This window comes from Phycodurus eques, chromosome 18 (genome assembly GCF_024500275.1).
Source record: "Phycodurus eques isolate BA_2022a chromosome 18, UOR_Pequ_1.1, whole genome shotgun sequence".
Taxonomy (NCBI): Eukaryota; Metazoa; Chordata; class Actinopteri; order Syngnathiformes; family Syngnathidae; genus Phycodurus; species Phycodurus eques.
Window position 1 is genome coordinate 8,338,581 of NC_084542.1, and position 27,077 is coordinate 8,365,657.

At 43.1% G+C, this 27,077-nt stretch overlaps 1 protein-coding gene across 1 annotated transcript in view; it reads left to right on the forward strand.

Moving 5' to 3' along the window:
* The window catches only part of myt1la (myelin transcription factor 1-like, a), a 44,861-nt gene that overhangs the window by 16,774 nt on the left and 1,010 nt on the right, over positions 1 to 27,077 (forward strand). Inside the window, exons 6-22 of the mRNA XM_061704628.1 lie at positions 795 to 1,195; positions 1,671 to 2,298; positions 3,534 to 3,967; positions 5,023 to 5,157; positions 7,109 to 7,199; positions 13,796 to 13,909; positions 14,732 to 14,952; positions 17,433 to 17,746; positions 18,035 to 18,262; positions 21,482 to 21,609; positions 21,686 to 21,751; positions 22,976 to 23,038; positions 23,104 to 23,187; positions 24,276 to 24,497; positions 24,578 to 24,669; positions 24,757 to 24,860; positions 26,863 to 27,006. Coding sequence (XP_061560612.1) covers positions 795 to 1,195; positions 1,671 to 2,298; positions 3,534 to 3,967; positions 5,023 to 5,157; positions 7,109 to 7,199; positions 13,796 to 13,909; positions 14,732 to 14,952; positions 17,433 to 17,746; positions 18,035 to 18,262; positions 21,482 to 21,609; positions 21,686 to 21,751; positions 22,976 to 23,038; positions 23,104 to 23,187; positions 24,276 to 24,497; positions 24,578 to 24,669; positions 24,757 to 24,860; positions 26,863 to 27,006 — 3,469 coding nt within the window. The remainder of the gene's footprint in view (positions 1 to 794; positions 1,196 to 1,670; positions 2,299 to 3,533; positions 3,968 to 5,022; positions 5,158 to 7,108; positions 7,200 to 13,795; positions 13,910 to 14,731; positions 14,953 to 17,432; positions 17,747 to 18,034; positions 18,263 to 21,481; positions 21,610 to 21,685; positions 21,752 to 22,975; positions 23,039 to 23,103; positions 23,188 to 24,275; positions 24,498 to 24,577; positions 24,670 to 24,756; positions 24,861 to 26,862; positions 27,007 to 27,077) is intronic.

A 27,077-nucleotide genomic window follows, 5' to 3' on the forward strand; every position in this document is an offset into this window, starting at 1 on the left:
CTGTATTTTGACATTATAGCTATCAATTTTGAACAAAATAAACCCACTCAAATGTATCTAACCTATTTTCACTCATTTTTGTCTGAAAAAACATCCAAACTTTCAATCTTGAGGCGACATAATGCTGTAAGGCTCCTGCAGAGTGAGATAAGAGACAGAGTTTTACAACACTTCTCAAACAGTTAAGCTTTTTTAACGTTGTCTGTGTTAACGTTAATGTGTTAATAATAATGCATAAAAATAACCGACAATGTGGGAATAGACCAATAGTATCGTTTTATGAAGTAGAATGAAATTGACCATACTTGGACATACGAGGTTTCTGCCCAATCTTCGGTACAATTTAGGAAAGCTCACCTGATACAACACAGCGTTTTTGATGAGCCATTACATCTGAAACCTTGCGACGCTGTTTGCTGGCAATTTGCTGCAAACCAACCAAGGCCTAAGATCTTTTTATGTTGCGGAGGAGCCAAGTTCAGCCTGGGTTGTTAGTGGAAGTTATGAAGAGTCTTTGCTGCATGTGGATGCACACACATGCACTTGCACTGCATTTTTATTTTTCAAATACAAATCATCTGCAAGCATTTATTTTGAAGGGTAACGTTGTAAGCTGAGTTTAAAACGACAAAAACCTTTGGGATCACTGTTTGTGTTTAAAATATAAATACAGTGGACCCCTGCATACTCTCAGTTTGGCGAAAATACACATAATACAAATTACGGTATTTGCGGTTCTTCGCTATTCGTCGTCACACTCCTGTAGTCATGCTTTGACGTCATCTCATCTTCAGCGTGTACGGATGCCCACTGGCTAAGAAGAGGAAGGCTCTAGAAAAACAACCGCTGGAGCCACCCAACAAGAGGAGAACCTTTATCGCCTCCTGCCTGGGTGAGGAGGACGAGGAGGGGGACGAGTTGGAAGACGAGTTGGAGGACGAAGATGCCAACTACCACGATGAAGGTTTAGAGGAGGGGGAGCAAGGAGAAGTCATGGAGGACGAAGACCACGAGGACGGACGTGAGAGGGGCGAGGAGGAGGAAGAGGAGGATGTCAGGGATGAGGAAGAGGAGTTCTATGATGACAACGAGGAGGAAGAAGAGGAGCAGCCCGAGGAGGACGCCACGCTGGCAGGAGCGCACAACGAGATGGAGGACGAGGAAGAGGAAGAGGAGGACCTCAATCATCAGCAGGGTGAGTTACATGTTTTGCTTCCTTATCAGCAGAAGCATCACGCATTTCCCATCATGCAAGAGGACATGTTAGGAAGACAAACACAGGACTGGTCGCCAGTCAGTCAGGCCAAGACAGTTAAGGAAAAATGCAAAACAAACAACGTCACACTTAATGGCATTTAAAAATGAAACAACCACTGAAATGTTTTCTTTTTAGTACAGTGCAACATTCTTCTTGCGCACATGGATGCAGACAAGTGCAACACTAACAGTTTGAACAGTGTGAATTATTACGTTATAAAAACACAAAATATGGTGTATGTTATAGCAAGTCACTCGCGTGATTTCTTTGACCCAGTTTCTCATCCGGGCGTGGGACTGGTCCGGGCTCCTAATTGGGGCATTTACCGGGTGTGAACCACTCAATCACCGTACACACCCTGTGTCAGTTCAGTTTAAGATTTGAAATGTTTATTTTTCCCCATTCCTGACAGTTGACTACCAACCAAGTGGACAATCAAAGCTTATTCCGCTCCATAAGGACGACAACAATAACCACAGTTGTACCGCGGGTCCTAGTCCCGTTTTTAGCCCAGGTCCTGGTACCGGGCTCGGTCCCTGCGATGAGTTTGAGAACTATGACGAGCTGGTGGCCAAGTCTCTACTCAACTTGGGCAAGATCGCAGAAGACGCGGCGTACCAGGCCCTGACTGAGTCTGAGATGAACAGCAACTCGTCTAACAGCGGCGACGAGGACGACGAAGACGGCAGCGAGCGTGGCGATAGGAAGGCCGACCTCAGCGTGGACCTGGACAGCGATGTGGTCAGGGAGACGGTGGACTCGCTCAAGCTCCTGGCGCAGGGCCACGGCGCAGTGCTGCCCGACGACGGCTACACCGACGTCGGCCTCAACGGGCGCACCAGCATGGGAGGCGGCGGCGGCGGCGGCGGCCACGCCGAGGAGAGCGAGGAGGAAGTGTGTCTCAGTAGTCTGGAGTGTCTGAGGAATCAGTGCTTCGACCTGGCCCGCAAACTCAGCGAGACACACCCGGCCGATCGCCCCGCGCACCACCATCAACTGCACAACCATGCCGACCAGCAGGGGGCGCTCCACCTCAACAGGTATGCAGGTATACGATGATTATAGGGACGCTTGAAGGATTCTTGTGACTTAATGTGAATGGCAGCAGGAATAGTCAGCAGCGTTGTTTGTAGCAAAAATAGAAATTGTGTTTATAGACGCAGTATTTAATAATACTAAATACCTAAGTGGATAGATAGGAAGCATAAATTAATGCGAGAATCAGCAAGAATAGTCGGCAGTGTTGCATGAATCAAAAATACAATACAGTGTTCCCTCGCCATTTCGCCCTTCACATTTGGCGGCTTCAGTGCTTCGCGGGTTTTTCCAAAATATTCATTAAAAAATAAATAAATACAGCCATATTGCGGAAAGACGCGTTGTTTCATGTTGATGCGCGCGAGAGAAGGTTTCCCTGCATGCCAAACAGGGATGAGTTGACTCAGAGGCTTTGTGCATGCCTGTACTGTATAGGCACTCATACAAGGCGCGTGATTGGTTCCTGGCGTGACATCGACCAATGATTTATCCCGTGAGCTGATTGGTCGCGCATCATCGCAGCCTCACCCAGCATCTTCCCTTGTTGTGTCTCGCCAGTCTCGTCCACGCTGTTGTGTTTGCAATAACTTTTTTTGTTTAAGCAATCATTTTTTTGATTACTTAAGCAATCCCTGACAATGCCGCCGAAGCGCTGTGCCCTTGCGAAAGCTTCCTCTGGGCGACCAAGAGGAAGAAGAAGATGATTACCATCAGCGAAAAAGTGAACATTTTAGATTTGATCCAAGAGGGCAGAAGTTATGCATCTGTGGCACGCCATTATGGCGTGAATGAATCTACAGTGCGGGACATAAAGAAATTCATTACTGTATAATAAATCTTAATTACTGTATAAGGTTTAATAATTAAAGATATAAGTAAATACGTGTACTGTTGTAACCTTTGTCTCAAATATGTAAAGTATAAATCCTGTTTACATATTTTAAACATTATGGTACCCACATACACATCCACGGGCAAATCCTACTTCGCGGTTTTGCACCTTTCGCGGGGGGTTCTGGTCCCCATTAACCGCGAAAAACGAGGGAACTCTGTACATGAATCAGCAGTCTACAGTCGTACATTATACAAGCAGTGTGTAATAAATGCTGTCTATACAGAAGTTTCAAGAAATGAATGTGAAAAAAATGCCATCCTAGTCAACAGCATTGTGTGTACTTTAAATTCACTTTACAGAGTCTATAATCTTATTTTGGACACTCGCTTCTTGTCCTTTCAGGTACGACGTTTGCCAGTCGGGATGTCAGGATGACTGCAGCCCTCCCGAGCGTACCTTCTCCGACATGGTGAACCTGCTGAAGCTGGAGGAGCAGCTGAGCCCGGCGTCCCGAGGTTACCCGACCAGCTGCAGCCAGGAGGGTGACGAGGACACCACGTCGGTTGCCTCGGAGCGCTCCGACGATACCTTTGACATGGCCAAGGGGAACCTGTCGCTGCTGGAGAAGGCCATCGCGCTGGAGTCGGAGCGCGCCAAAGTCATGAGGGACCGCCTGGTCTCGGAACACAAGCACCCCAGACGAGACCACCACCACCATCTTCATCACCACCATCACCAACACCACCGCGGACATGGAGAGCACAGGCTGGGTGGAGGCGAGGAACGCAAGTCGAGGATGCATCACGACAGCCTTAAGAGGGCCTACAACCCCAAAGGTAACACACGCACATTTTTTATCACAAATATCCGATTTCTGATTTGAATCATTTTTTCCTCCTTTGCTTATCGAAGAAAACAAAATCACAATCTGGGATTTGCATAATTTCTCTTGGTACCAAAGCTTTAAAACCTTTTAAATGCTGGGCATTAATTTGTATCCTGTACCATAGAAATAACATTACAAAAAAAGATATTTACAGGTCATTTGAAAACAGGTGCTCCCCCTTCAAAACTATCTTTTGTCAAAATGTGTTTGTAAACACAATCCTTAATAAATGAACATTTTAACTCAATGACTGGCAGCTATATCCAAAGCAGTTCCCCACTATTATCAGCAGTTTTAGAGGATTTTGACCGGTCTTTCAAGACTCACAGAATATTTTGTTCTGTCCGAACTTACCAAAAGACACTTTGCTTTTACCAGAAAAAGTTTGTTTCTACCTTTTTCAATTTTTTTAGTAATCAGCAGTCGAACATGGGTTGGTTTCACCAAAAACACCAGTTTCTGACTAAAAGCAGAGAAAACTAGCTTTTTGTGGGGGAGGGGGGGGATGTCAAGCAGAACAGTGATTATTTTTTTTTTTTTCTCAAAATATAAAACCATGCCATACATACTCAATTGGAGTGTGAGGTGCCTAAACTTGTTCGACTTCCAACGTGTTGGCATTTCTCTCCCTCATTATCGATGTGACAAGCAAAAATTCACCCCCTAATCTTTATCTTCTGAGAAACTGTACCGCTCCCAAATCCAATGCGATGCAACGTCGCCATCTACAGGGATCTTTCGGTCATTACAGTGGTTTACGAACCTGAATTTCACAGACAAGCTGGGTGAGACCCTATTCCACACCTCCCTGTTGAAAAATGTACTTGACGAATATATTGGTCAGTGGCACTGAATGGCTGAATTCCAAATACATCAAAAAAATTAAATCAATTAACACCCAGCCCTTACATGCACAAACTCAAATACACACACACACACCTACACACTCACATTCAGCAGATGCAAAGTGTCTTTATTGTGATTCCTGTCGTCGTGGTTGTCTAGAATCCTCGCGAGGGGAGAAGAAGGAGAGCAAGTGCCCGACGCCGGGCTGCGACGGCACGGGTCACGTGACCGGTCTGTACCCGCACCACCGCAGCCTGTCCGGGTGTCCTCACAAAGACCGCGTACCCCCTGAGAGTAAGTCTCGCCACTTGACAGCGCACTCGCTGAAAAAAAAGTCATCTGACGCTGCATGACTTTTAATATTTCTATTTTTTATGTATTTATTTATTTTGACACTATGACTATTAGGGTTAAGGTACCCTTTACTTGTAGCTAAAACAGAATAGAGTAATTTTGGGGTGTGGCAAACTTTTGTGCTCATGGGCCCTATTTGATTTTTAAATAGATGGTTATGAAATAAAATGTATTTTGATATTGAAATAAAAATTCTCATTTTTAATTATATTATTTAGACTTACCTGTAATTTGTTTATAATTGAGTAACTCATTTGATGTAAAAAATTGATTGACTATCAAGACTTCAGATGACTTGTTGGATGCAAAGTCAGTGTCATCTTCATCCACATCTATCTTGCATGTTTGTTGTGTTTATTATTTTGGAAGCGTTATTTAAAAGGGATTAATTATACATCAATGTATGGATATGGCACTGTGCTCGACTGGTTAGCACATCTGCCTCACAGTTCTGTGGAGCGGTTCAAATCCCGGGCCCGCCTGTGTGTCATTTGCACGTTCTCCCCGTGCCTGGGTGGGTTTTCTCCAGGCACTCCGGTTTCCTCCCACATCCCAAAAACTTGATTGAAGACTCTAAATTGCCCGTAGGTGCGAATGTGAGTGCGAATGATTGTTTGTCTATAGGTGCCCTGCGATTGGCTGGCGACCGGTTCAGGGTGTACCCCGCCTCCCGCCCGAAGATAGCTGGGATAGGCTCCAGTCGCCCGCGACCCTAGTGAGGAGAAGCGGTAAAGAAAATGGATGGATGGATGGATTGTGTGGAATCTGATCACAAACGCATCAACATTGTAGACAAACTGTATGCTGTGTAGTCGCATCTGAAAACAACTTGGATTTACTTTGTTGTAATGTTTGATTTTATTACATTCTACTTTTCTAGATCTTTCAACGCTAATTGTTTAAATACAGTATAGGATTTGGAAACAATGCTTTCTTTAGTATTTCTGCCATCTAATAATTACTAGTATATATATCAATGTCATAACAACATTGTTAATCTTAGTTGCCGTATGTCCACATTTTCTCCCCAAAATGTTCTTAGTCATTTTGTTCAAGAAAATTCTTTGATCCTTCGTGTTCGGGTTGGTCTTTATGCAGACTTGTTCATAGGGACTATTTTCGCTTCTCTTGTGTCACATTCGATGTGTTTTTACATACTCGTCGTCTTGTTTTCTTCCTCCTCATCACACTTGCCTGACGTTTTGCTTTTACTTTTTCTGTCCGTGATGTTGGCTGACATCAAGTAAAGGCAATCACGGAGTCAGTCATTGCCAAAGACATAGTGCCCATTTACATGTTGCACAAACAGTCATTTATCCACATGTTGGAAAGTGTTGACCCAAGGTAGGGTTAGTTACTGTGTTTCCAAGCAGAGGTTGCCTTGCCTCACCTGTACAACGTCCACCTGAGAAAAGAGCAGGAGGGGGTAGGTTGTTCAATCCGTGCAGGTTGATGGCTCTCAACATTGTTCAACATTTAAAATGTTAATTTATTAAGGAACGTGTTCATAAACATGCTTTGACAAGGGGGCTTTTTTTTTTTCCTTCAGAAGTTGGGGGGTAGGATCTTTCAAAAGCTTGTTTGGTGTCAGGAGACATAAAGCAAATCCCAAAAGGGGAAACAACAAAGACCAAAACATTTTTTGAATGATATAATTGTCATTTGCTTTTTCTCTAAGCGAAGGGGAAAAAACTCACATCCATTCGTACCTGACGATTCTTTCCTAACGTTTGCATGCATTCTTGTCAAAAAGAAGCCAGAATGTGCATGTTATCACCTTTGTGGTCGTTGGATGCTATTGGTGCATGCTAAGCGTTGGCGACGCGGGTTTCCTGATAACTTTCCTGTCTGCTCCTAACCCTCGTTGTCTCTCTCACCTTCTCCTGTCAAGTCCTTGCCATGTATGAGAATGTTTTAAAGTGCCCGACCCCCGGCTGCTCTGGACGGGGTCATGTCAATAGCAACAGGAACTCGCATCGCAGGTGAGTCAGCGAGCGGGCGCTAAGCAGACGCACAAGCCGGGGCTTAAAACGGGCACTAAAGCAGGCGATAAAGGGGTTGCGGCGTGGGTGTGTTGTCAGCTGAAAACTGGGATATCTGTTTCTCTAAATCAGAAGGGTCGGCGTGCGTCCATGTCGTCAAAAAACACTTTGTTGGTTGTTCAGATTACAAATCCACTCTCCTCAATTCATTAACTAACGTAACAATTTCTCAACTCAATTGCAAAAGATATAATGGCTACAGAATAAATGAAGTATATCTATCTATGACTAAGTATTGAAGTAGGAAAGCAAACGTTCAAAAGTAACATTCTCAAGCACGGAGTCTGCAGCGGGTTCAGCTCTCGTCGAGGACTGAAGATCCTCTTCTTGCTTTCCTCTTCTATCCTGGCTCCTTCCGGTGACGTCATCACATCCTGTGCGAGTGGAGGTCGGAACTGTCCATATTCCTTGCCTTGGTCCTGCAAACAAACACATCCTGCTCAAAGACAGATCCTCTGACGCCCACTGACTTCTAAGACCTGATACAATGTTCCCTCCACAATGGAATGTTCATTGATCAATAAAACCTAAGCAGGTCCTAAGCAGATGGTAGAGTTCCACAGTTGATCAAATTTGAATCGTAATCACGATTTTGGCTGCCACGATTAAATTAACCTGATCGTCGGTGATATTTACATTCAAAATGCAGGCTCTGCTGCATGTCTAATCATATCAAGCACTTTTTCAACTAGTTGTCAGCCAACCACCACGGGGCGAACGCATGATTAAGGCTTCATTAAGCTGTCGAAATAACAATCCCTGCAGAGGGATCTTAAAGTCACTCGGTGGAAAGCAAGTCAAGTTGAGAGAAAAAGTACAGCAAAAACTGAAGATGAGGAACATCATGGTGAGGAGCTTGTGCCTCAAAAAGGGGTCCGCATCCGTTTTCTGGACTTCGGGATGGCACTGTAATAGCATATTTATTCAGTTAGCCATACATAAATTTTAAATTATTGTTGTTTTGTTGAATCGTTTATTCTTATCTCAGGTTTACTTTAGCTTTAAAAACTGTTTACATATTGTTTGTTGAAAAGTAGCGTAGTAAAAACACAGGTTTTTGGCGTTTTTTTGTTTTGTTTTTTCAAACATTTTGGCCATAATCGTGGCGCCCTATTGAACTGTGAAGCTGGCACTAAGCAGCGAGCTACTGTATGTTTGACCTCGCTTCCTTTGGGTTCCAAAAGAATGAGAGGTGATGCTCGGGGCAACTAAGCGGGTGATAGGAGGGCGCTAAGCAAACGGTCAAGTGGGGCACTAAACGGGTGGTAAGCAGATGCTAAATGGGGCTCTAAGCGAGCGAAAGGTTTTTTGAAGGTTAATCTTGTTTGTGCCAACTTTCCACAGTCGTAACGTTGAGTTCTTGGTGAAGTTGTATAATGTTTTGGTCAGACCCAGTTTGGAATACGGGGCGGAGATATGGTCTCCCTTTTTAAAACGAGATATAGAACTCATTTAAAGAGCACAATGTCTATTTACATTAAAAATGCCTGTTTTTTTTCTGCATATTTGTATAACCAATGCCTTGTCAAATTCAACCTTTAATTTGTGGTGTGTTTGATGTGGTTATGGTGCACAAGACCAGTAATGGCTTAGTTGCTATAAATTTGGATCTGTTCTTTGAATATCGGACAAGGTCTAATAAAGTATAAGGTTAAATGTACTAAAATGGATGGAAGGAAGTATTTAGTCAATGCTCAGTGCTGTTTTGGAATAATCTTTCCAGTGATATTGTTAAAGACTGACAACTAAAAAAGAGGATCAAATTGTAAAATAGACATTTATCAAATTGAAATATTTTTTTACAAAATGTGGAACACTAATCGCTCTCCTTTAGCATTTACACATTCCTGAAGTATATTTTCTACACTCATGCACACTTTGACAAAGATAACAAAAAAATATCTTTTCTTGTTTATATATATGCACACTGTATATATTGTCAGCATTCTTTACCTTCGAGTAGTGTTTGACTAGTCCATTTTATTGGTCGCTGCTTAAATTGACCTGTCATGGTTTTCTGAAAAGAAACAAAAATACAAATATTATTAAGATATATAATGTTATTATATAATTACAAATTATAGTATAGTTGGAAACGTATAGTTAGTAAAGTAAACACAATTGTGTCTCCACTCCACTCGGAAAAGCTCCACACACGTTGGAGGAGCGTGTCGTCACATATTCGAGTGTTATGTGGCACAGCCCCACTGGGAGTGCGCCGTGGAGACAAAGAAGAGCTAAACTAGCTTAGCATCTGTTCACGAGACGCTGCAGTAACACACGGGCTTTCATGTCCGGCGGTTGCCATGGAAACGCCCACATAGCAGCAGTGGCTGATGTGTCCCATGCTCTTCCCACATGCCGGCTTGCATTCAAACGTCCTATGTTGGAGGGTTTGTGGACAATTTACTGCAAGACCGACATGTAGAATAAAAGAGAATCAAATGTATACTGTAAAACTGACGCATAAAAGAAGAGAGAAATAAACATTGCATATTTAAAGTAGGAGTAAGTGTAAAATGTTCAAACAAACCATACAGTTTGTCCAACGAAGGTCTGCTACCTTAACGCTAACATTAAATGCAAAATGCTATGGCTAACAGAAATTAGGATAAAGGATATAGTAATTACATACCTAACAAAGGCTACTGTAGCACACAACTAACACAACAATTACAAAAAGAAATGTGGTGCTACGCTGGAAGTATGCATGTTTACTGTAAAAACACATCAAGAACGATCCCTTGAAAATCATCGATAAAGCCAATGATGGACATTGTATTTTTATTATTATAATTTCTGTTCATGTTTGGAGCATTAAGAGTGAATTTAGTGTCAAACTCAAGGAACACATGCCAGATCCAAACTTCACATCATGTAGTGCACGAATGCAAATATTGTTTGTCTACTTCATGTTTCCTGGTAAATGGGTGTTTTTGTTATGGCAGAAAATTGCAGTTTCGGCATTTGCATTTGTTTATCACTATTTTCTATGACTTCTTCTTTCAAATTGAATTAAATGTTATCAGAGAATTTCTAATAATGCAGGGACAATTGTGTATATGTAATAAAATGATGAAGTGATTGTACATTTATCTGGTTTTCATAGTCATAATGGCCCTCTTGAGGGAAACAACTCCAATCTGGTTAGATGCTGGGGAGGCTTTTTCTTTTTTTATATAGTCGAAGCCAAAACCAAAAATAAAAGCGTGGAGGGTGTTTCTCGTGTTTTGGAGTCCGTGTGAAGTAACACTCGTGATGTAGAAACCTTTTGTGGGTCGCATGTGACGACTGGTGTAGGAGAATAAAACTGTTCTTGGTTCAGTAAAGCAGTCTTAATAATGTTCACAATCTTCATGTTACATATGTTCCTTATTTGATATTTTTCCCACAAAATCCATGAAAGATAAAGAACGACAGCTCACGAAACATCCGGTTGTCACACTGTGCTTGAAATCACTCGGTTCTGTCTCACGCAAATGCCGAGGACAGGGGGTGGAGCTATGGAGTTACGCCAATGCAAGGGCTAGATTAAAAAGCAGAAGATGCTCACACATCTACCTCCACCACCCAGCTAATTTAAATATACCCCCCAGAATGCAAGTGCCAATAAAATTGTATTGTGTTTTCACTTTTGGAAGCAGCACTTCATCACCAAACCGCCCTATGACACTTTGTCAGTCTGCCGTGGACATATATATTTGTCAAGTATGTTTTTCAACCCCCTCCTTGAGCTGTCACCTTATCATGGTGGAGGGGTTTGTGTGTCCCAATGATCCTAGGAGCTAAGTTGTCTGGGGCTTGATGCACCTGTCAGGGTCACCCATGTCAAATAAGTCCTAGGTGAAGTACGAGACAAAGTACAGCTCCAAAAACCTCGATGAAGATAAAAACTTCAGGAAGACGTTTTCGCCCTGTTAAAAAACACTCATGTTCAACCTGAGCCATGCGGGGAGTCAGCGATTTCTCATGCCACATTTCTTAGTTGTATATCAGCAAAATTAATCAAACTACTAAAAGTTACTACACATTGCAGAAAACCAATGATTAAAGTTCAAAACCTTAAAACTTAAACAGTAAAAATTTGTATGCATGAACAAAACAAGCCTACAGTCATTCAGAATTTCACACCTCAGGTTTAAGAAAATCCTTCATAAGCGGATTTTAGTCAGTCATGCAACAGAGTTAGACTGAGGAATATGAATTATGATCATCATTTGAGTTGCCAATGTCATCCAGGCAGTCGGATTGAGGGAAGAGGTCAAGGAAAATGTTCGTCAGAGACTGAATAGTGAAATCGTGCATTGTGAACAAACGCTGTGTCAATCATGCGAGAAACTAGAGACCAAACAATAGGACATGAAAAAGAGAACAAGCAACGTGATACAAACCAGTAAGTGCAAAGTGATAGAGCCAAGCTCGCCATCCAAGTCCAGTCAACCAATTCGAATCGAGCAGCTCCTCGCGGCCAATGACGTCGCGAAGTGTAGTGAGATTTTGAATGCCACTGGCTATGATGGCTGTGTCGCCAGCATTGCCAGGAATGTAAGTGCAACAGGTTTGGTTCAAGAGCCCTGAGAAGCCAAGAGTAGATCAAGTGTCATGCGGTTTTGGAGGGCTAGCTCACGGATTGCATTAATTTCCACACGTAAAGCCTCAAGAATGGTCAGGGTCGTGTTAACAAAACTAGAAAAACGATCATTTAGAGTTTCATATCGTAACATCAATTGTCCGGCCCCAATTTGAGGAAACATCCATCCATCCATCCATTTCAACACCGCTTATCCTGGTTAGAGTCGCGGGACGCTGGAGCCTATCCCAGCTGACTTCGGGCGAAAGGCGGACTACACCCTGAACTGGTCGCCAGTCAGTCGCAGGGCACATATAGACAGGGACAACCGTTCGCACTCACATTCACACCTGTCACTGAGTGGGAACTGAACCCGCGCTGCCTGGACCAAAGTCAGGCGAGTGTACCACGACACCATCAGTGACAATTTGAGGAAACAGTGAGTATAATATCTTAGTACCTGTACTCCAAACCTTGTGATCGGTGGGGACATCTGTGCCCCGAACCGAATCGCGTTCCTTAAATTGGGCTTGTCTACGACGACGGGAACGAGATGTGGCAGAGATAATGTATGAGTGGTCTGTCAAAGCAATAGGAGTACACCGACCTGACCAATCGGTAACGAGTCTAGTGTCGACGCTGTGTTCGCAAAGCCAGTACACGCCCTCAAAAGGCAACGTGCCCAACCGGTCAGGTGCTGACAAATAGACAGGTAGCATCAGAAAGAGCTTGGGAATTGTTCAGAGAGGAATTAGAGGCAAAGGTTGTGCATAGTACAGATATAGCTTGGCAGTCAGATTTTGGTACCTTCCCAACATACACATGCTCGCCAAGTAGAGTTTTGTTCATAGCAAAATAGCGGAATTTAACTCCGGGACGAATGTGAACTGGGCCAAACAAAGACACCCTACCCAAATCATTAGTGGGTTTCAAACATTAAAATTTTGTGTCACATTGATGTAGGGGAGAGGAGAACCTGTTTCAGCAAAGACAGTTTGATTAAGGTATTGTGGACTAACAAAAGAAACTAAGATGTGAGGAAACAGTGATGATGCATTAGGATGTGGAGAAGGTACAACATGTCGGTTTGCAGCTGAAAGTGTGATTATTTTGCCATCAAAACCACTTTCACAGTCTTGTTTTTGTTGTTTTATAGCTTAAGGTGTAACAAAAGCATATAATATTAGTGACAAAGTCACTTTTTCTTTTCACAGAAAAGGCCCCTCTGACAGTTACTTCTGTTTGTATCCACTTTGTTCATATTTGGCGAAGAGCGCCCCCTTTCCTCATATTTGTTGCCTCCGTGTAAAAGACCCACTTGTGAGAGCCCACGTGTTTATCTTGACAGCGCTGACTCAGGAGCGGAAAGGGAAGGCGGAGATCCTCGCTAGTGGCGCAGAGACGCTTGAGAAATTCAGTTCAGGCCTCTCTGGAAAAAAAAAAAACGTCTGGAACTTAGGAATGCGTGGACCATTTGAATTCATATTTCACATGTTTCCTGAGGCACCATAGAGACGATATTGCATCCCAAATACTAGAAAAAGTTGGTTTGGCAAAATATGTTCCCTTTAAAGGGCTGGTCATTTGGGGAACTCTGTTTTGAAAACAGCTGCCAGTCAATGAGTTCATTTTGCGGATCCATGCATGTGGCACATGGGTCATGGGTGGAGAAACTGGCTGTGGAGGTGGGGTTATGTAAATTAGCAGAATTGTGATGTCACAGAACTCGCAGATACATTTTCCGAAATCCAGTATTGCGAAAACAAAAGATTGAATTGGTTAATTTCCCACTTGATGGTTGGACAGGCACTCCAGACACACAAATATCTGTGTACAACACATTGAAAAGTCACTTTTACATCATATTTCCCATTTAATTAAACTTACCTTGCTCCTTTTTGTAGTGTGACAACAGTCCGTGTGTGTGTGTTTGGTATTTAACTACGCCATATTCGCCCCCTTCCAGTCTATCGGGTTGTCCAATTGCGGCGGCCGAGAAGATGGCAAAGGTGCACGAGAAAAGTCACGTGATCGACAGTGGCGGCAGCAAGTCCAATCAGACGTCAGACCGCGTCCTCAGGTACCGCCCACTCCCTTGTCCCAGCTGGTACTCCGTGGAATAGCTTGCTGTTAAATGGTCAGATTTATAATCATGTGTTGTAAAATGATATTACAATAATCCTCCACCTATTCGACGGTTCACTCTTCACAAATTCACCTGCAGTGGTGCCTTGAGATACGAGTTTGTTCTGTGACCACGCTTGTCACTAAAAACACTTGTATCTCAAATAATCTTTTCCCATTGAAATTAATGGAAAATGCCATTAATCCGTTTTAGCCCCTCCCCCCCCCCCCAAAAAAACCCCACACATTGTTTAAATGTTTTTCAATTAGAAAAATAGCACTCTATTATATTGTACTATATAAAAACATACAGTAGTGACATCATTAAAAATAATTTTTTTTATTTTATTTTTTTTTAAATGATGATTTTTTGAAAAAATGTTTTTTGCTACATTTTTTGCTTTGCTTCAGTGGACATTTTGCTGCGCGCAACTTGGCCACCTGGGGGCAGTATAATGAAGACATACAGATGATCTACATGGAGACGACACAACTAAATTGAATAATCCCCAACGATAAGAGGCATTCTTTTCTGACTTATGTTCTTTTCTAAAGAACATAAGTCTGTGTTTTGAAACTCTTATTATACTGCATGGTTTTTTTTGAAGGTCACAAATACACAACTTTAAAATACTTTGGAGAAATGCGTTTTGATTTCTGAAAAATGAATTGCTGACGAGGGCCTACGAAAACCGAGGTTCCACTGTACTGTATTTGGGCAACCTAAATGTAAGTCCACCAGGTGAAGTAAAATGCTAATTCCGCGCTGCTCTCGCAGGCCCATGTGCTTTGTGAAGCAACTGGAGATTCCTCAGTACGGATACAAGAACAACGTTCCCACCAGCACGCCGCGCTCCAACCTGGCCAAGGAGCTGGAGAAGTACTCCAAGACCAGCTACGATTACGGCGGCTACGAGGGTCAGCACGGTGGCTACGGCAGGAGGGGCCCGCTCGGCAAGTCCCACCATGGTCGGGATACCTCCCCCAAGGCGTATGATGGTGAGCTAAGTGAAATCATCTCAAGGGCCAAGCTTTTGTCACACACAAGACGTTTGCTTGGGATCTGACTTCCTAGAATTTATGGCGGCTCGTGACGAAAATCCAAATTCTTGAAATTTAGCGCCTGTCATCCATGCCAAATCTCTAGCATGAGTTTGTCAATGAAAGACTTCAAAATGAGCCTAAAATGGCCATCACGGACAAATGTGGTAGACCTCCTGGGGCTTTTCTGGCATTGCATCTTTTTTCATGTTGCTGAGTCAAACTGGCTTCGGGAGCTGAAATTGTTTTATCCATCCATCCATCCATCCATCCATTTTCTGAGCCGCTTCTCCTCACTAGGGTCGCGGGCGTGCTGGAGCCTATCCCAGCTATCATCGGGCAGGAGGCGGGGTACACCCTCAACTGGATGCCAGCCAATCGCAGGGCACATACAAACAAACAACCATTCGCACTCACATTCACACCTAGGGGCAATTTAGAGACGTCACTTAACCTACCACGCATGTTTTTGGGATGAGGGAGGAAACCGGAGAAAACCCACGCAGGCACGGGGAGAACATGCAAACTCCACACAGGCGGGCCCGGGGATTGAACCCCGGTCCTCAGAACTGTGAGGCAGACGCTCTAACCAGTCGGTCATCGTGCCGCCCTGAATGTTTTTTTTGTTTTTTGTTTTTTAAACTTCTAGGAGGCACTACCAAGAGGCATCAAACTTTTCTGTCTTGCTCCGAACGTGATTCAAATTTGTTAGCCATCTGACAAATTTTTAATACGAATTCAATTTTAAAGGACACCTCAAAATTAGCCTAAAATGGCCTACTTTGGGCGTGCAGTTGGCTACCTAGCTATGCCAATGCCCCGAAAATGCATTTTCCCTTCTGATAGTCCGCTGGTATGACTGCTTTAGAGCGCCTTGTTGTCACGGTGTGAGTGCGCGTACGTCACTGAGAGAAGACGGCAGAGAGAGAGGTTTTCTCCGGGTACTCCGGTTTCCTCCCACATCCCCAAAACATGCATGGTAGGTTAATTGAAGACTCTAAATTGCCCGTAGGTGTGAATGTGAATGCAAATGGTTGTTTGTTTATATGTGCCCTGCGATTGCCTGTTGACCAGTTTAGGGTGTACTCCGCCTCTCGCCCAGAGTCGGCTAGGGTGGACTCCAGCACGCCTGCGACCCTAATGAGGATCAGCGGTATGGGAAATGGAAATTTCGAACCAATTGTTGCAGTTGAGAAAGACCAGAAAATTGGGCTATCTCAACAAAGATGATTATCTTGAGTTTTGAAGAACCGTTTCAAAGCGCTTTTAATGTTTATAAATGTGCTTGTAGCTCGCAGCGTGTGCAAGGATAAAATATCATTTTAAAAAAACTTGCAAATGCCGCTTGCATTGCTGGCGTGATGGATGGATGGGTGGAGCAGGTGCGGAAGGAGTGCACGTGGAGGCGAGGCCGGCGTGTTCTCTGGCTGCCAGCCAATCGCTGCGATTCCACGATTCGCAGAGAGGCGTCGGCGCTCCATCACGACGTCCTCTTTCCTGACACGTTTCATGTCTCCTTTTTTGTCCCTGCAGAGGCTTCACACTGCGCAATCTAGCATCACTTTACTCCCAATGAATATGACACGTTTAGCTTTAATGCTTATGAAACACGTCAGCATGTTTATATGGAATTATTGAGTAAAGTCATGATAGCACACCTTTTGCAGCATGTTATCTTTATTTTATGTTTACTGAGGAGATTAATTATAGGTAATATGTTTTTCTTGAAAATATACATTACGTTATGTATAATCTTGCAAAATTACAACTTTTTTTTCTTTAAAAAATAGCCTATCCTGCTAAGATTCCACATTTTTTCCTCAGAAATAAAATTGATTATTCTCATATAATTATGACTTTTGCTCTTCTCTTGATCATGAGATTTTTTTCTCGGGAAAAATACAACTTTATTCACATAAGATTGAAACTTTTTTCTTGAAGATCTACAATGTTTTTCTGGAAAATATTCCTTGTTTTGAGGGGGGGAAAATAAGGCTATTGTGATGAGCACATTTTTCTCAAAAATGTATAACTTTATTTCTCTCAGGAATGGTTAGTTAATTTTTTTTCTAGAAAAAGACTGTTATCGCAAGGTTACAGCCTTTGTCTGGAAGCTATCCAACATTTTTTTCTAGGAAAAAAGAAACTTTATTTTCATAAGGTTATGACATTCCCGTTGAAAGTTTTTTCTCAAAATTATACGACTTTTTCTTCACTGAAATATGTGCCTTTTTTCTATTCTCATAATATTACGACTTCTTTCTTGAAAATATGTGACATTTTTTATTTTGGGGTTTCAAGCTAGTAGACAAACACATTGAAAAGCACTTCAGCACCGACTACAGGGCTTAAATGCAACTGGAGCCATCCAAACGTGATAAATCTTTGTCCTTATAATCGTACTTTTCCGACGTGTGCCCATATCTCGTTAATTGCAGCCAAGCGTTACAGTAAAACGTCGAGCCCGGCCAGCAGTACTACCAGCAGCTACGCTCCCAGCAGCAGCAGCAGCAGCGGTGGCGGGCCAGGCGGCGACGTCGGCGGCGACCTGGGCGCCGGCTTGGCTCTGGGCGGCGACGGCAGCCACGGGGGCGGGAGCAGCGCCAGCAGCACGTGCAGCAAAAGCAGCTTCGACTACACGCACGACATGGAGGCGGCGCACATGGCCGCCACCGCCATCCTCAACCTGTCCACCAGGTGTCGCGAGCTTCCGCACACTGTGGGAGGAAAAACACACAGCATGATGACGCAGGTAAAGAGGACGGGGTCAGAGGCAGCTCATTTGCATCTTGAACACACACACAAACAAAACTCTAAACTGTCCAAAGTGTGAATGTGAGTGGGCACAGCAACTGACTGGTAACCAGTCCATTGTTTGCTGGTACATATCCTAACAATGACTGGCATCCAGTCCTTTTTTTTACTATACGTGTCCTGAAATTGAATGATGACCTGTCCATTGTTTGTCTTTGCAGTATTTGTCTTAACATGAACTGACAATCCCTGAGTTCATCATTCATGTCTCTGGTGTTGGCGTTAGAGCGCGGTGGGCGACCTGGATGACGATGATGGCGACGGTGTTGACGTGGGCGGGCAGCCCGGCGGGCCCGAGGGCAGCGAGACGGTGCTGACACCCCTGCAGCCGATGTCCCCACAGCGCCAGGCCCTGCTCAACAGCCACCGATACCAGCTGAGCCAGGCCGACTGCTGGGACCTCCCGCTGGACTACACCAAGATCAAACGTGTGGACGAGCACCAACACAAGGAGGTAAACGGAAGAGCTGCGACAGTTTCCCTCTTTGCTCTTTTGACTCTTCTTTGTCCCCAAACTCAAAGTGAGATGGATGCATGTGTTGATAGATGGATGCTGGATAGCCGATTCATGGATGATGGAAAATATTTAAAGGTGACCTTACGTCAACAGCGTGTCACAGTTGCGACCAAAGGAGTGCAGCATATTGCCAAACACTGTCTGGTCCTAATGAAGAAAAGTAGGTTGTGCCCTTAAAGGTCAGAGGGCAAAGACGTTAAAGATTTTCTTGATAACTCTACAAGCCCTTTCAAACCACATCTGCCATTGCAAAGTAATTATATAGCAGATACTGTATACAGCAGTGAAATCGATAAATGTGATTCAGAATGCGCCTTCTGCTTTTTGCCTCTAGCGCCTTCCGGTCTTCGTCTCGTTCCGGCGCTGTGACGTAACACGAGCCAAACAGCCTGTTCATTCGGCGTCCTGTTCTGTGGTTCCCGTCCTTGTATATTTATTGTCGTATGATTTAGCGATGTCACAATGGTTTATTGTGTTGGATTTGGTTGTACAAATGGTTCAGGCAGTGGCAAGAGTTTTTTTGTTGTTGTTTTTTTTGGTTTTCCAAGTGAAAAAGGAATACGTGACAAGTGGAGAGGGAAAGTCAATCGATAGGGGAAGAAAGGTGGTAAGCTATGGATGCTGAGCAAGCATTACAAACTCTGTGCTGATCACTTAGAACCGGCGTGTTTTGAGAAAGACTTAGCAGAAAGCATTGGATACAGAAGTAGAGGCTGAAACCAGCTGCGGTGCCATTTTTCCTGCGGGCATCGGGACCTCAACCGCCAGCAAGAGAACTAAATCTCGCAGCCGCCGCCGCGAAGCGGCGCAGACATTTGGTGAGGATTTCCTTCTATATACCTACGACTCTATTATGGTTATTATGAACGGGGCAGTCGGAAAGAAAGACCCACGCGGTACTTTTCAGTACTGTCGTCTGTACTTTTGCCTAACTGACAAGCCATCAGACACGGGAAAGACTGTCTGTGCGGCGTGTTATAACGCTACTCGAGCGAGTAGCAGACAATGTATAGGAATACTGCATACTATGTAAAAGCTTGTGCCGTGTCACTGAAACATATATGAATATATAAAACGTATAGTTGTGCTCAAATATATTGGCCCCCCTGGGGTGCCATTATTTCGAGCCACGAGTGTATAAAAAGACATGCTTTTGACATACCGGCACATCGAGCCAGTGGCCACTCTCTTGTTCTGTTGTACAGCTGCTACTTGGCTGCTCGTCGTGGTCACTGTCATGTTCCGACCTCCTGATCGGCTTAAACATGTACGGTTTGATGATGCCAAGTTCAAATGGGTGCTCCTGTACGTCAACAATCCTCCTCCAATCCTCAAATTCCAACACGTTGCTCGCCATTCCGTACAGCGTGTAGCACGGCGTGTTTGTCCATTGCAACATCACTTGTAGCCCTTGCCGTGGATACAGTAACCACAACGCAGTGTCTTGAGCTTCGGGTATGTTCGGGGAGTGCTCAATACGCGTAATAAAAACCTCACATTTAGCGGAAATATCAGTTGAATACTTGACGGACGTTAAATGTATGTATTACATAACATATAAACAATACAAATATGAATTTTAACTGACCCCATAACATCTTTGTCATCTGACCTTTAAATACAAGTGTAGGACAACATCGTGTAGATATATCTTATGTATCTGGTATTTAGAAAATACAACATAAAATAGATACAAAGTTGAGGAATGCTCATCAAACACCTGTTTGGAACATTCACAAACAAAGATGGGGCGAGGTTCACCTCTTTGTGAACAGTGAGAAAATAGTCGAACAGTTTAAGGACAATGTTCCTCAACGTACAAGGAAGGAATTTAGGGATTTCATCATCTACGGTCCATAATATCATCAAAAGGTTGAGAGAATCTGGAGAAATCACCGCATGGAAGCGGCAAGGCCGAAAGCCAACATTGAATGCCCGTGACCTTCGATCCCTCATGCGGCACTGCATCAAAAACCGACATCAATGTGTAAAGGATATCACCACATGGGCTCAGGAACACTTCAGAAAACCAATGTCAGTAAATACAGTTCGGCGCTACATCCGTAAGTGCAACTTGAAACGCTACCATGCAAAGCAAAAGCCATTTATTAACAACACCCAGAAACGCCGCCGGCTTCTCTAGGCCCCAGCTCATCTAAGATGGACTGATGCAAAGTGGAAAAGAGCGAGAAATATATGCTGCCATCCAAATATATGCTGCCATCCAAGCAAGGTCTTTTTCATGGACGCCCCTGCTTATTTCAACAAGACAATGCCCAACCACATTCTGCACATGTTGAAACAGCGTGGCTTCGTAGGAAAAGAATGCGGGTACTACACTGTGACACTAATGTGTGGAACATTATGAAGCGTAAAATACGACAACGGAGACCCCGGACTGTTGAACAGCTGAAACTGTACATCAAGCAAGAATGGGAAAGAATTCCACCTCCAAAGCTTCAACAATTAGTGTCCTCATTTCCCAAACGTTGATTGAATGTTGCTAAAAGAAAAGGTGATGTAACACAATGGTAAACATGACCCTGTCCCAGCTTTTTTGGAACGTGTTGCAGCTATTAAATTCTAAGTTAATGATTATTTGCTAAAAACAATAAAGTTGATCAGTTTGAAAATTCAATATCTTGTCTTTGTAGTGTATTCAATTAAATCTAGGTTGAACATGATTTGCAAATCATTGTATTCTGTTTTTATTTATGCTAAACACAATGTCCCAACTTCATTGGATCTGGGGTTGTACACGTGAATGATTTTCACATTTATTTTTCCAAAACGTCACGTGTAGCAGGCTGATAATGACATTTTTTCGTGAGATTTTAAGGGAAAAAATAAAAATGTCACTACATTTTGGAGTTACTGTACTAATGCACCCCCCACCCCCTCCAAATAATTTGAGTTATTGAAAAATAATGCTAACTTGATCACTAACTTGATGAAATTAGCAACAATTTTACGATACTTCTAAATCTTCAAACAACTGCTCCTTTAACACACACGGACCAGCAACACATACAAACCCTCTTCTTCTGTTATGGACAAATTCAAGTCTACATGAGTTTGTTTGAATAGTTTGCATTGCACGTCCGAAGTTCCTGCAGTGATGCGTTGTAGTCGTCTTCTTTGTGGTCCTTACACCAGGGCGACGAGCTGGATGCCTTCCACGAGCTGCTGGACGAGCAGCACTACCCGGCGGATTTAAGCGGTTCGCCCAGCCCCAAGCACCACAAGTACTCGCCCTGCAAGGAGGCCAAGAAGGAGCTCCTCACGTAAGAAGAAAACTCCCACGCGGAGGAGAAGTTGTTTGTGGTTGTTGGGAGTTGACGCTTATGTCATCTTATTCAGGCTGTCCAGCTGCCAGCTGGACAAGAACCTGAGAGGAATGATGGCCTCCAGCACGCAAGAGCTCAGGTGAGTTTGGAAATTGTCCTGAAAAGTGAAATGTATTTGTTCATTTTGTTATGCTTTTTAATATAGTTTTCTTATATCTGGCACTTATCTCATGAAATATTTTCATTTTTATTGTTATTGTAAATAATGCAATAAAAAATAATAGTAACTAACTAATAACTACACAACTAAACAATTTTACATATACTGTATATTCATTGTTTTATTTTATTAAATCATTTGTTAATTTATTTATTGTAAATAATAAAATCAAAATAATAGTCAAATAACCAATTGTATACAGGAAGTCCTCGATTTACGAACGGGTTCCGTTCCCGCGCTGGCGACGTAACCCGAATTTCCGCGTAAGTCGAAACGGTGTGCACGTGCGAGTGTGTACGGTGCCAAGTGTAGTGACGGCGACTGCGGAAGAGTAGCGATTAGCGGAGGACTCGTTGACGTTGAATGTCTAATAAAGCCATTAAAGCAGCAAATCGGTGCTTCGTGCCTCTATTGTTGCCGGCACCCAGCTCAGCTGTGCAACGAGAGAAGGGAGTTAACCCCCAGGGGGACAACCTCGGCACTGGAGAAGGCGTCTCCCGACCGCGGTCAGGTGACCGTAGCAGGAAAGGTTAACACTTCGTATAAAGAAACTAAAATACATTCAAATAAAAAAAATCAGATGCTGTACTTACCATTACTGCTGAGAGTGTGGAAAAAGGCAAAGATACCTTTTTTCACACTCCTGTGTCTAAAGTCTTTTAGTCATTAAATAATTGCTTTACTCCTACTTTCTACTTTTTAAAAGTATTTTACTTTCTAAAAAATAATTGGTTTCTTTATTTATTTCCCAAAATATATATATATATATTTTTTTTTTAATGTAATAAATAAAAAATACTAAGAAAACAAGCTTAAACTTAGTTTAAAAAGAATGTATTTATTAGATAATTGGTTTATTTAATAAATAATAAAGTAAAAAAATAAGAAAACAAAACAATTTTACATATAATTGGTAAATAATCTCAGTTTGATTACAATTAAATTCATTAAAACTATTAAGATCAAAAATAGAAAGAAGATTAAAAAAAACACTTATGTGACTTTTTCACCATCAAGTTTCAAGCAAGTCAAGCAAAATCAAAGCAAGTCAAGTGGATTCTACTAAAATTCAACCGAGTCGAGACAGTTATTTTGCTGACTGACAAGTTACGGTCCCTGATAAGCAAGTGTCGTGTCCGTCAGGTGTCCCACGCCCGGCTGTGACGGATCGGGCCACATCACGGGAAACTACGCCTCCCACAGGAGGTAACGCAAGTTGCACCATTAACTTCTTTGTTGGTTCGCCAACGTTACGTTCTTGCGTTCTCCAGCCTGTCCGGTTGTCCTCGAGCCAAAAAGAGCGGCATCAAAATCCTCCACAGCAAAGAAGATAAAGACGAGCAGGAGCCCATCAAGTAAGCTTCACAACAATTTCTTAATTCTCAATCAAACGCGATCATGGAACACCTGAACGAATCAATTCTTGAATATTATCTGATTATCTGTCTGACCATAACCAATCAATCTATGCATTTTTAGTAATCATTTGTAATGATTGACAAGTTCGGTGAGTTAATTAGTTTCATTGAAAAAGACAAACTCATATATTATGCCGGTTCATTAGACACATACGAAAATACTTTCCAGGGGACCGAATCCCACCTGCTTCCAATACCCATTTGGGTGAATTTCCTAATTGGAGTTTGTCAAAGTATGAGCCGTCGTACATGCCCAAAATGGCTGCTTCAAGCCAAAATGGCCGACCCACTTCCTGTTCAATTTGGCCCATCGGTCCTTGAGACTTTTGATGCGTACTGTCATCATAGACATGTCCACCCAATTTGGTGTTGATCGGTGAAACTGGTGTCAGGGTTTTTCCTCTAACTTTGAATATGGAGTGGTTGCTTCAAACCAAAATGGCCAACTTCCTGTTACATTTGGAGCATGGGTCCTTGACACTTTTTCGTGCATCCTGTTATGATAGACATGCCCACCCAATTTGGTGACGATAGGCGAAACTGGCGTCATGGGCTCCTTTTTTCAGTCTTTTCAGGGGGTGCATCTCAGCGTGAAATGTTTGCTTCAAGCCTATAAAATGGCTGACTTCCCGCTAAATTTAGGACACATGTCCTTAAGAGTTTTTTGTGCATACTGTTACGATAGACATGTCCACCCAATTTGGTGTCGATGGGTGAAACTGGTGTTGGGGGCTCATTTTCTCGAAACTTTCCAGGGGGTGCGTCCAAGTGTGAAATGGTTAGTTCTAACCAAAATGGCCAACTTCCCCTTAAATTTGGGGCATGGGTCCTTGAAACCTTTTTCGTGCGTACTGTTACGATAGATTGTTTTACCCAATTTGGTGTCGAGCACTGAAACTGGTGTCGGGGGATCATTTTTCTAATTTTCTAGCGGTGCCACTGAGTGAGTTTTTGGTGGTCTAGTTCGCGGTATTCTTGAGCTGTTGAATCCGAGTGAAAGGTCTTCATGCGTGTCCCCATCTCAGGTGTCCGGTGCCAGGCTGTGACGGCCAAGGTCACGTTACCGGGAAGTACGCCTCCCACCGCAGCGCGTCGGGCTGCCCCCTGGCGGCCAAACGGCAGAAGGACAGCTATGTGAACGGCGCTCAATTGGCCTGGAAGTCCAGCAAGACGGACGGCATGACATGTCCCACGCCGGGCTGCGACGGCTCGGGCCACGTCAGCGGAAGCTTCCTGACCCACCGGAGGTGAGCCATCCCAGTGTGGAGCCTTTGCATCTTGTCACCATGGCAGCCGGCAGGAATGATGCGCTTGTGTTTTGCTCCAGTCTCTCCGGTTGTCCCCGGGCCACCTCGGCCATGAAGAAGGCAAGGATGAGCGGTGTGGAGATGCTGACAATCAAGCAGAGAGCCAGCAAAGGTGAGACGGAAGCAGCAAAATGCAATTACAAACAAAAAAAATGAACAGAATGTGGTGTTTTTGTCTTTTTTTTTGGGTCTGATTCAGGCATTGAAAACGACGAGGAAATCAAACAGCTAGACGAAGAAATAAAAGACATCAACGAGTCCAACAATCAAGTGGAGTCTGATATGATTAAACTGAGGACGCAAGTAAGACAAGCAAAAATATGAATTATTATTCATTGACAGGCTTAAGGACATAAGTATTGAAATAATAATAGGATCCTACAGGATGATGTCGTGTATCTGTGGGAATGAGAGTGGTCAAATATTCCTTTTTGATTTTTGTGCTCTAACATAGCCTTTTGTGACTGAATACACTTTTTTGTGTGTCAAAATATAGCATTTGATGGGTGTGGCTGTGAAAGTCTGTGACCTTTTTATTGTCAAATACAGCGGTGCCTTGAGATACGAGTTTTTCCAGATACGAGCCTTCGTTCGGAAGATTTTTTACTTTGACTTGCGAGTGCAAACTTGAGAGATGGCGAGCGCTGCACGGTGGCAATGGAGTTTGAAAGATAGTGAACAATTCTTCAAAAAGGGTATTAAAGCTGTTTAACGCCACTCCCGAATCAAGGGTCCGCTAGCTGAATGCTAACATATAATACAACAGGCCTTAGATGAGCTAACGAATCATATCGATAGTCGCGGTGCTATAAGCAACATAAAAATGCTTTGAACACAAGCAGTGGAGCAACACATGTAGACAGACAATACTCACAGGCATATATTCTTTATCCTCTGAAAAAAAATGACTAATATTACTGTAGCTTACATGGTCACTTACAGTACTTGGGAAACTCTCCTTCGTTTGACTGTATAACTATTATACATACAAATATGGTGACGCAGCATTTAGCTGTTATGCTGCACACAAATGGAATAAGTTCCCAACAGAAGTGACGTCAGCCCCAAGTGTGAATATTTTTAAATCCAGATTAAAAACTCTTCTTTTTTTCTCACGCTTTTTAGAGCATTTGCACTTTTAAATTATCTTTCTTGCACTGTATGCTGTTTTATTGTATTTATATTTTTCTCTTTGTTTTAAATGTTTATAAGCTGTTTTTTAATGGTTTTAATCATGTAAAGCACATTGAGTTACCTGTGTAACTCAATCACATTTACACAGGTAAGTCAATGTGCCTATAGTGTATGAAATGCATTATATCAATACATTTGCTTCGCTTTGCTTTGCTTTGCTTTGCTTACTTCTACTTTGTAAATATAGCATCTTAGGGCAAAATGAATTGCTGTTGTGGCCAAACTGAGCCCTTCCCTAAACAAATACAGTTGTGCTTTGACGGCATGATCAAAAGTAGCCTTTTTGTGAACAAATATTTTTGTTTTGATGGAAAGTTTTGCATTTCTGTGCCCAAATATGTCGTTATTAGTAAGTAACGAATGAATTTAATTTTATTTATATGTCACTTCTGGCGGCGGCACGTTGGACGACTGGTTAGCACATCTGCCTCACAGTTGTGTGGACCGGGGTTCTAATCCCAGCCCCTCCCGTGTGTAGTTTGCATGTTCTCCCTGTGCCTGCCTGGGTTTTCTCCGGGTACTCCGGTTTCCTCCCACATCCCAAAAACATGCATGGTATGTTAGCCGAAGACTCTAAATTGCCTGTAGGGGTGGATGTCAGTGCGAATAGTTGTTTGTTTATATGTGCCCTGCAATTGGCTGGCGACCAGTTCAGGGTGTACCCTGCCTCTCGCCCAAAGATAGCTGGGATAGACTCCAGCACGCCCGAAACCCGAGTGAGGATAAGCGATACAGAAAATGGATGGATGGATGGATGGATGGCACTTCTGGCAAAAATGGTTTGGTAATTAAAATTGAGTGTATGGTCCAACCTCAGTGATTAATTGATTGATTGATCAATCAAGCGGCTCTGTTGGTAGAGTGGGTCGTCCATGGACCGAAGGGTCAGCGGTTCAAATCCCGGCTCCAACTGCTGTCAAATCGTCCTTGGGCTAGACATTGAAACCTTAATTGCCCTCAGGTCTGCATTGTAAACGAGAACCTCTTCTCAGTTGCCTTACCCGGTTAAACAAAGGAATTTTTTTTTTTTTAAAGGAATGAGGAAATGAATAATTTCAAAAAGGATTGATTGACTGATTGAGAGCTGTGTCCCAATATTTTCTTGTGCTAGATCACCACGATGGAGAGCAGCCTGAGGTCGATGGAGGAGGAGAACAAGGTGATCGAGCAACAGAACGACTCACTGCTGCATGAGCTGGCCAACCTCAGCCAGTCGCTCATCAACAGCCTGGCCAACATCCAGCTGCCGCACATGGTAACAATACTGAAAACTGAAAAATCGGGATTAGTCAGTCTGGATTTATTGGATTACAACCGTATACAGAT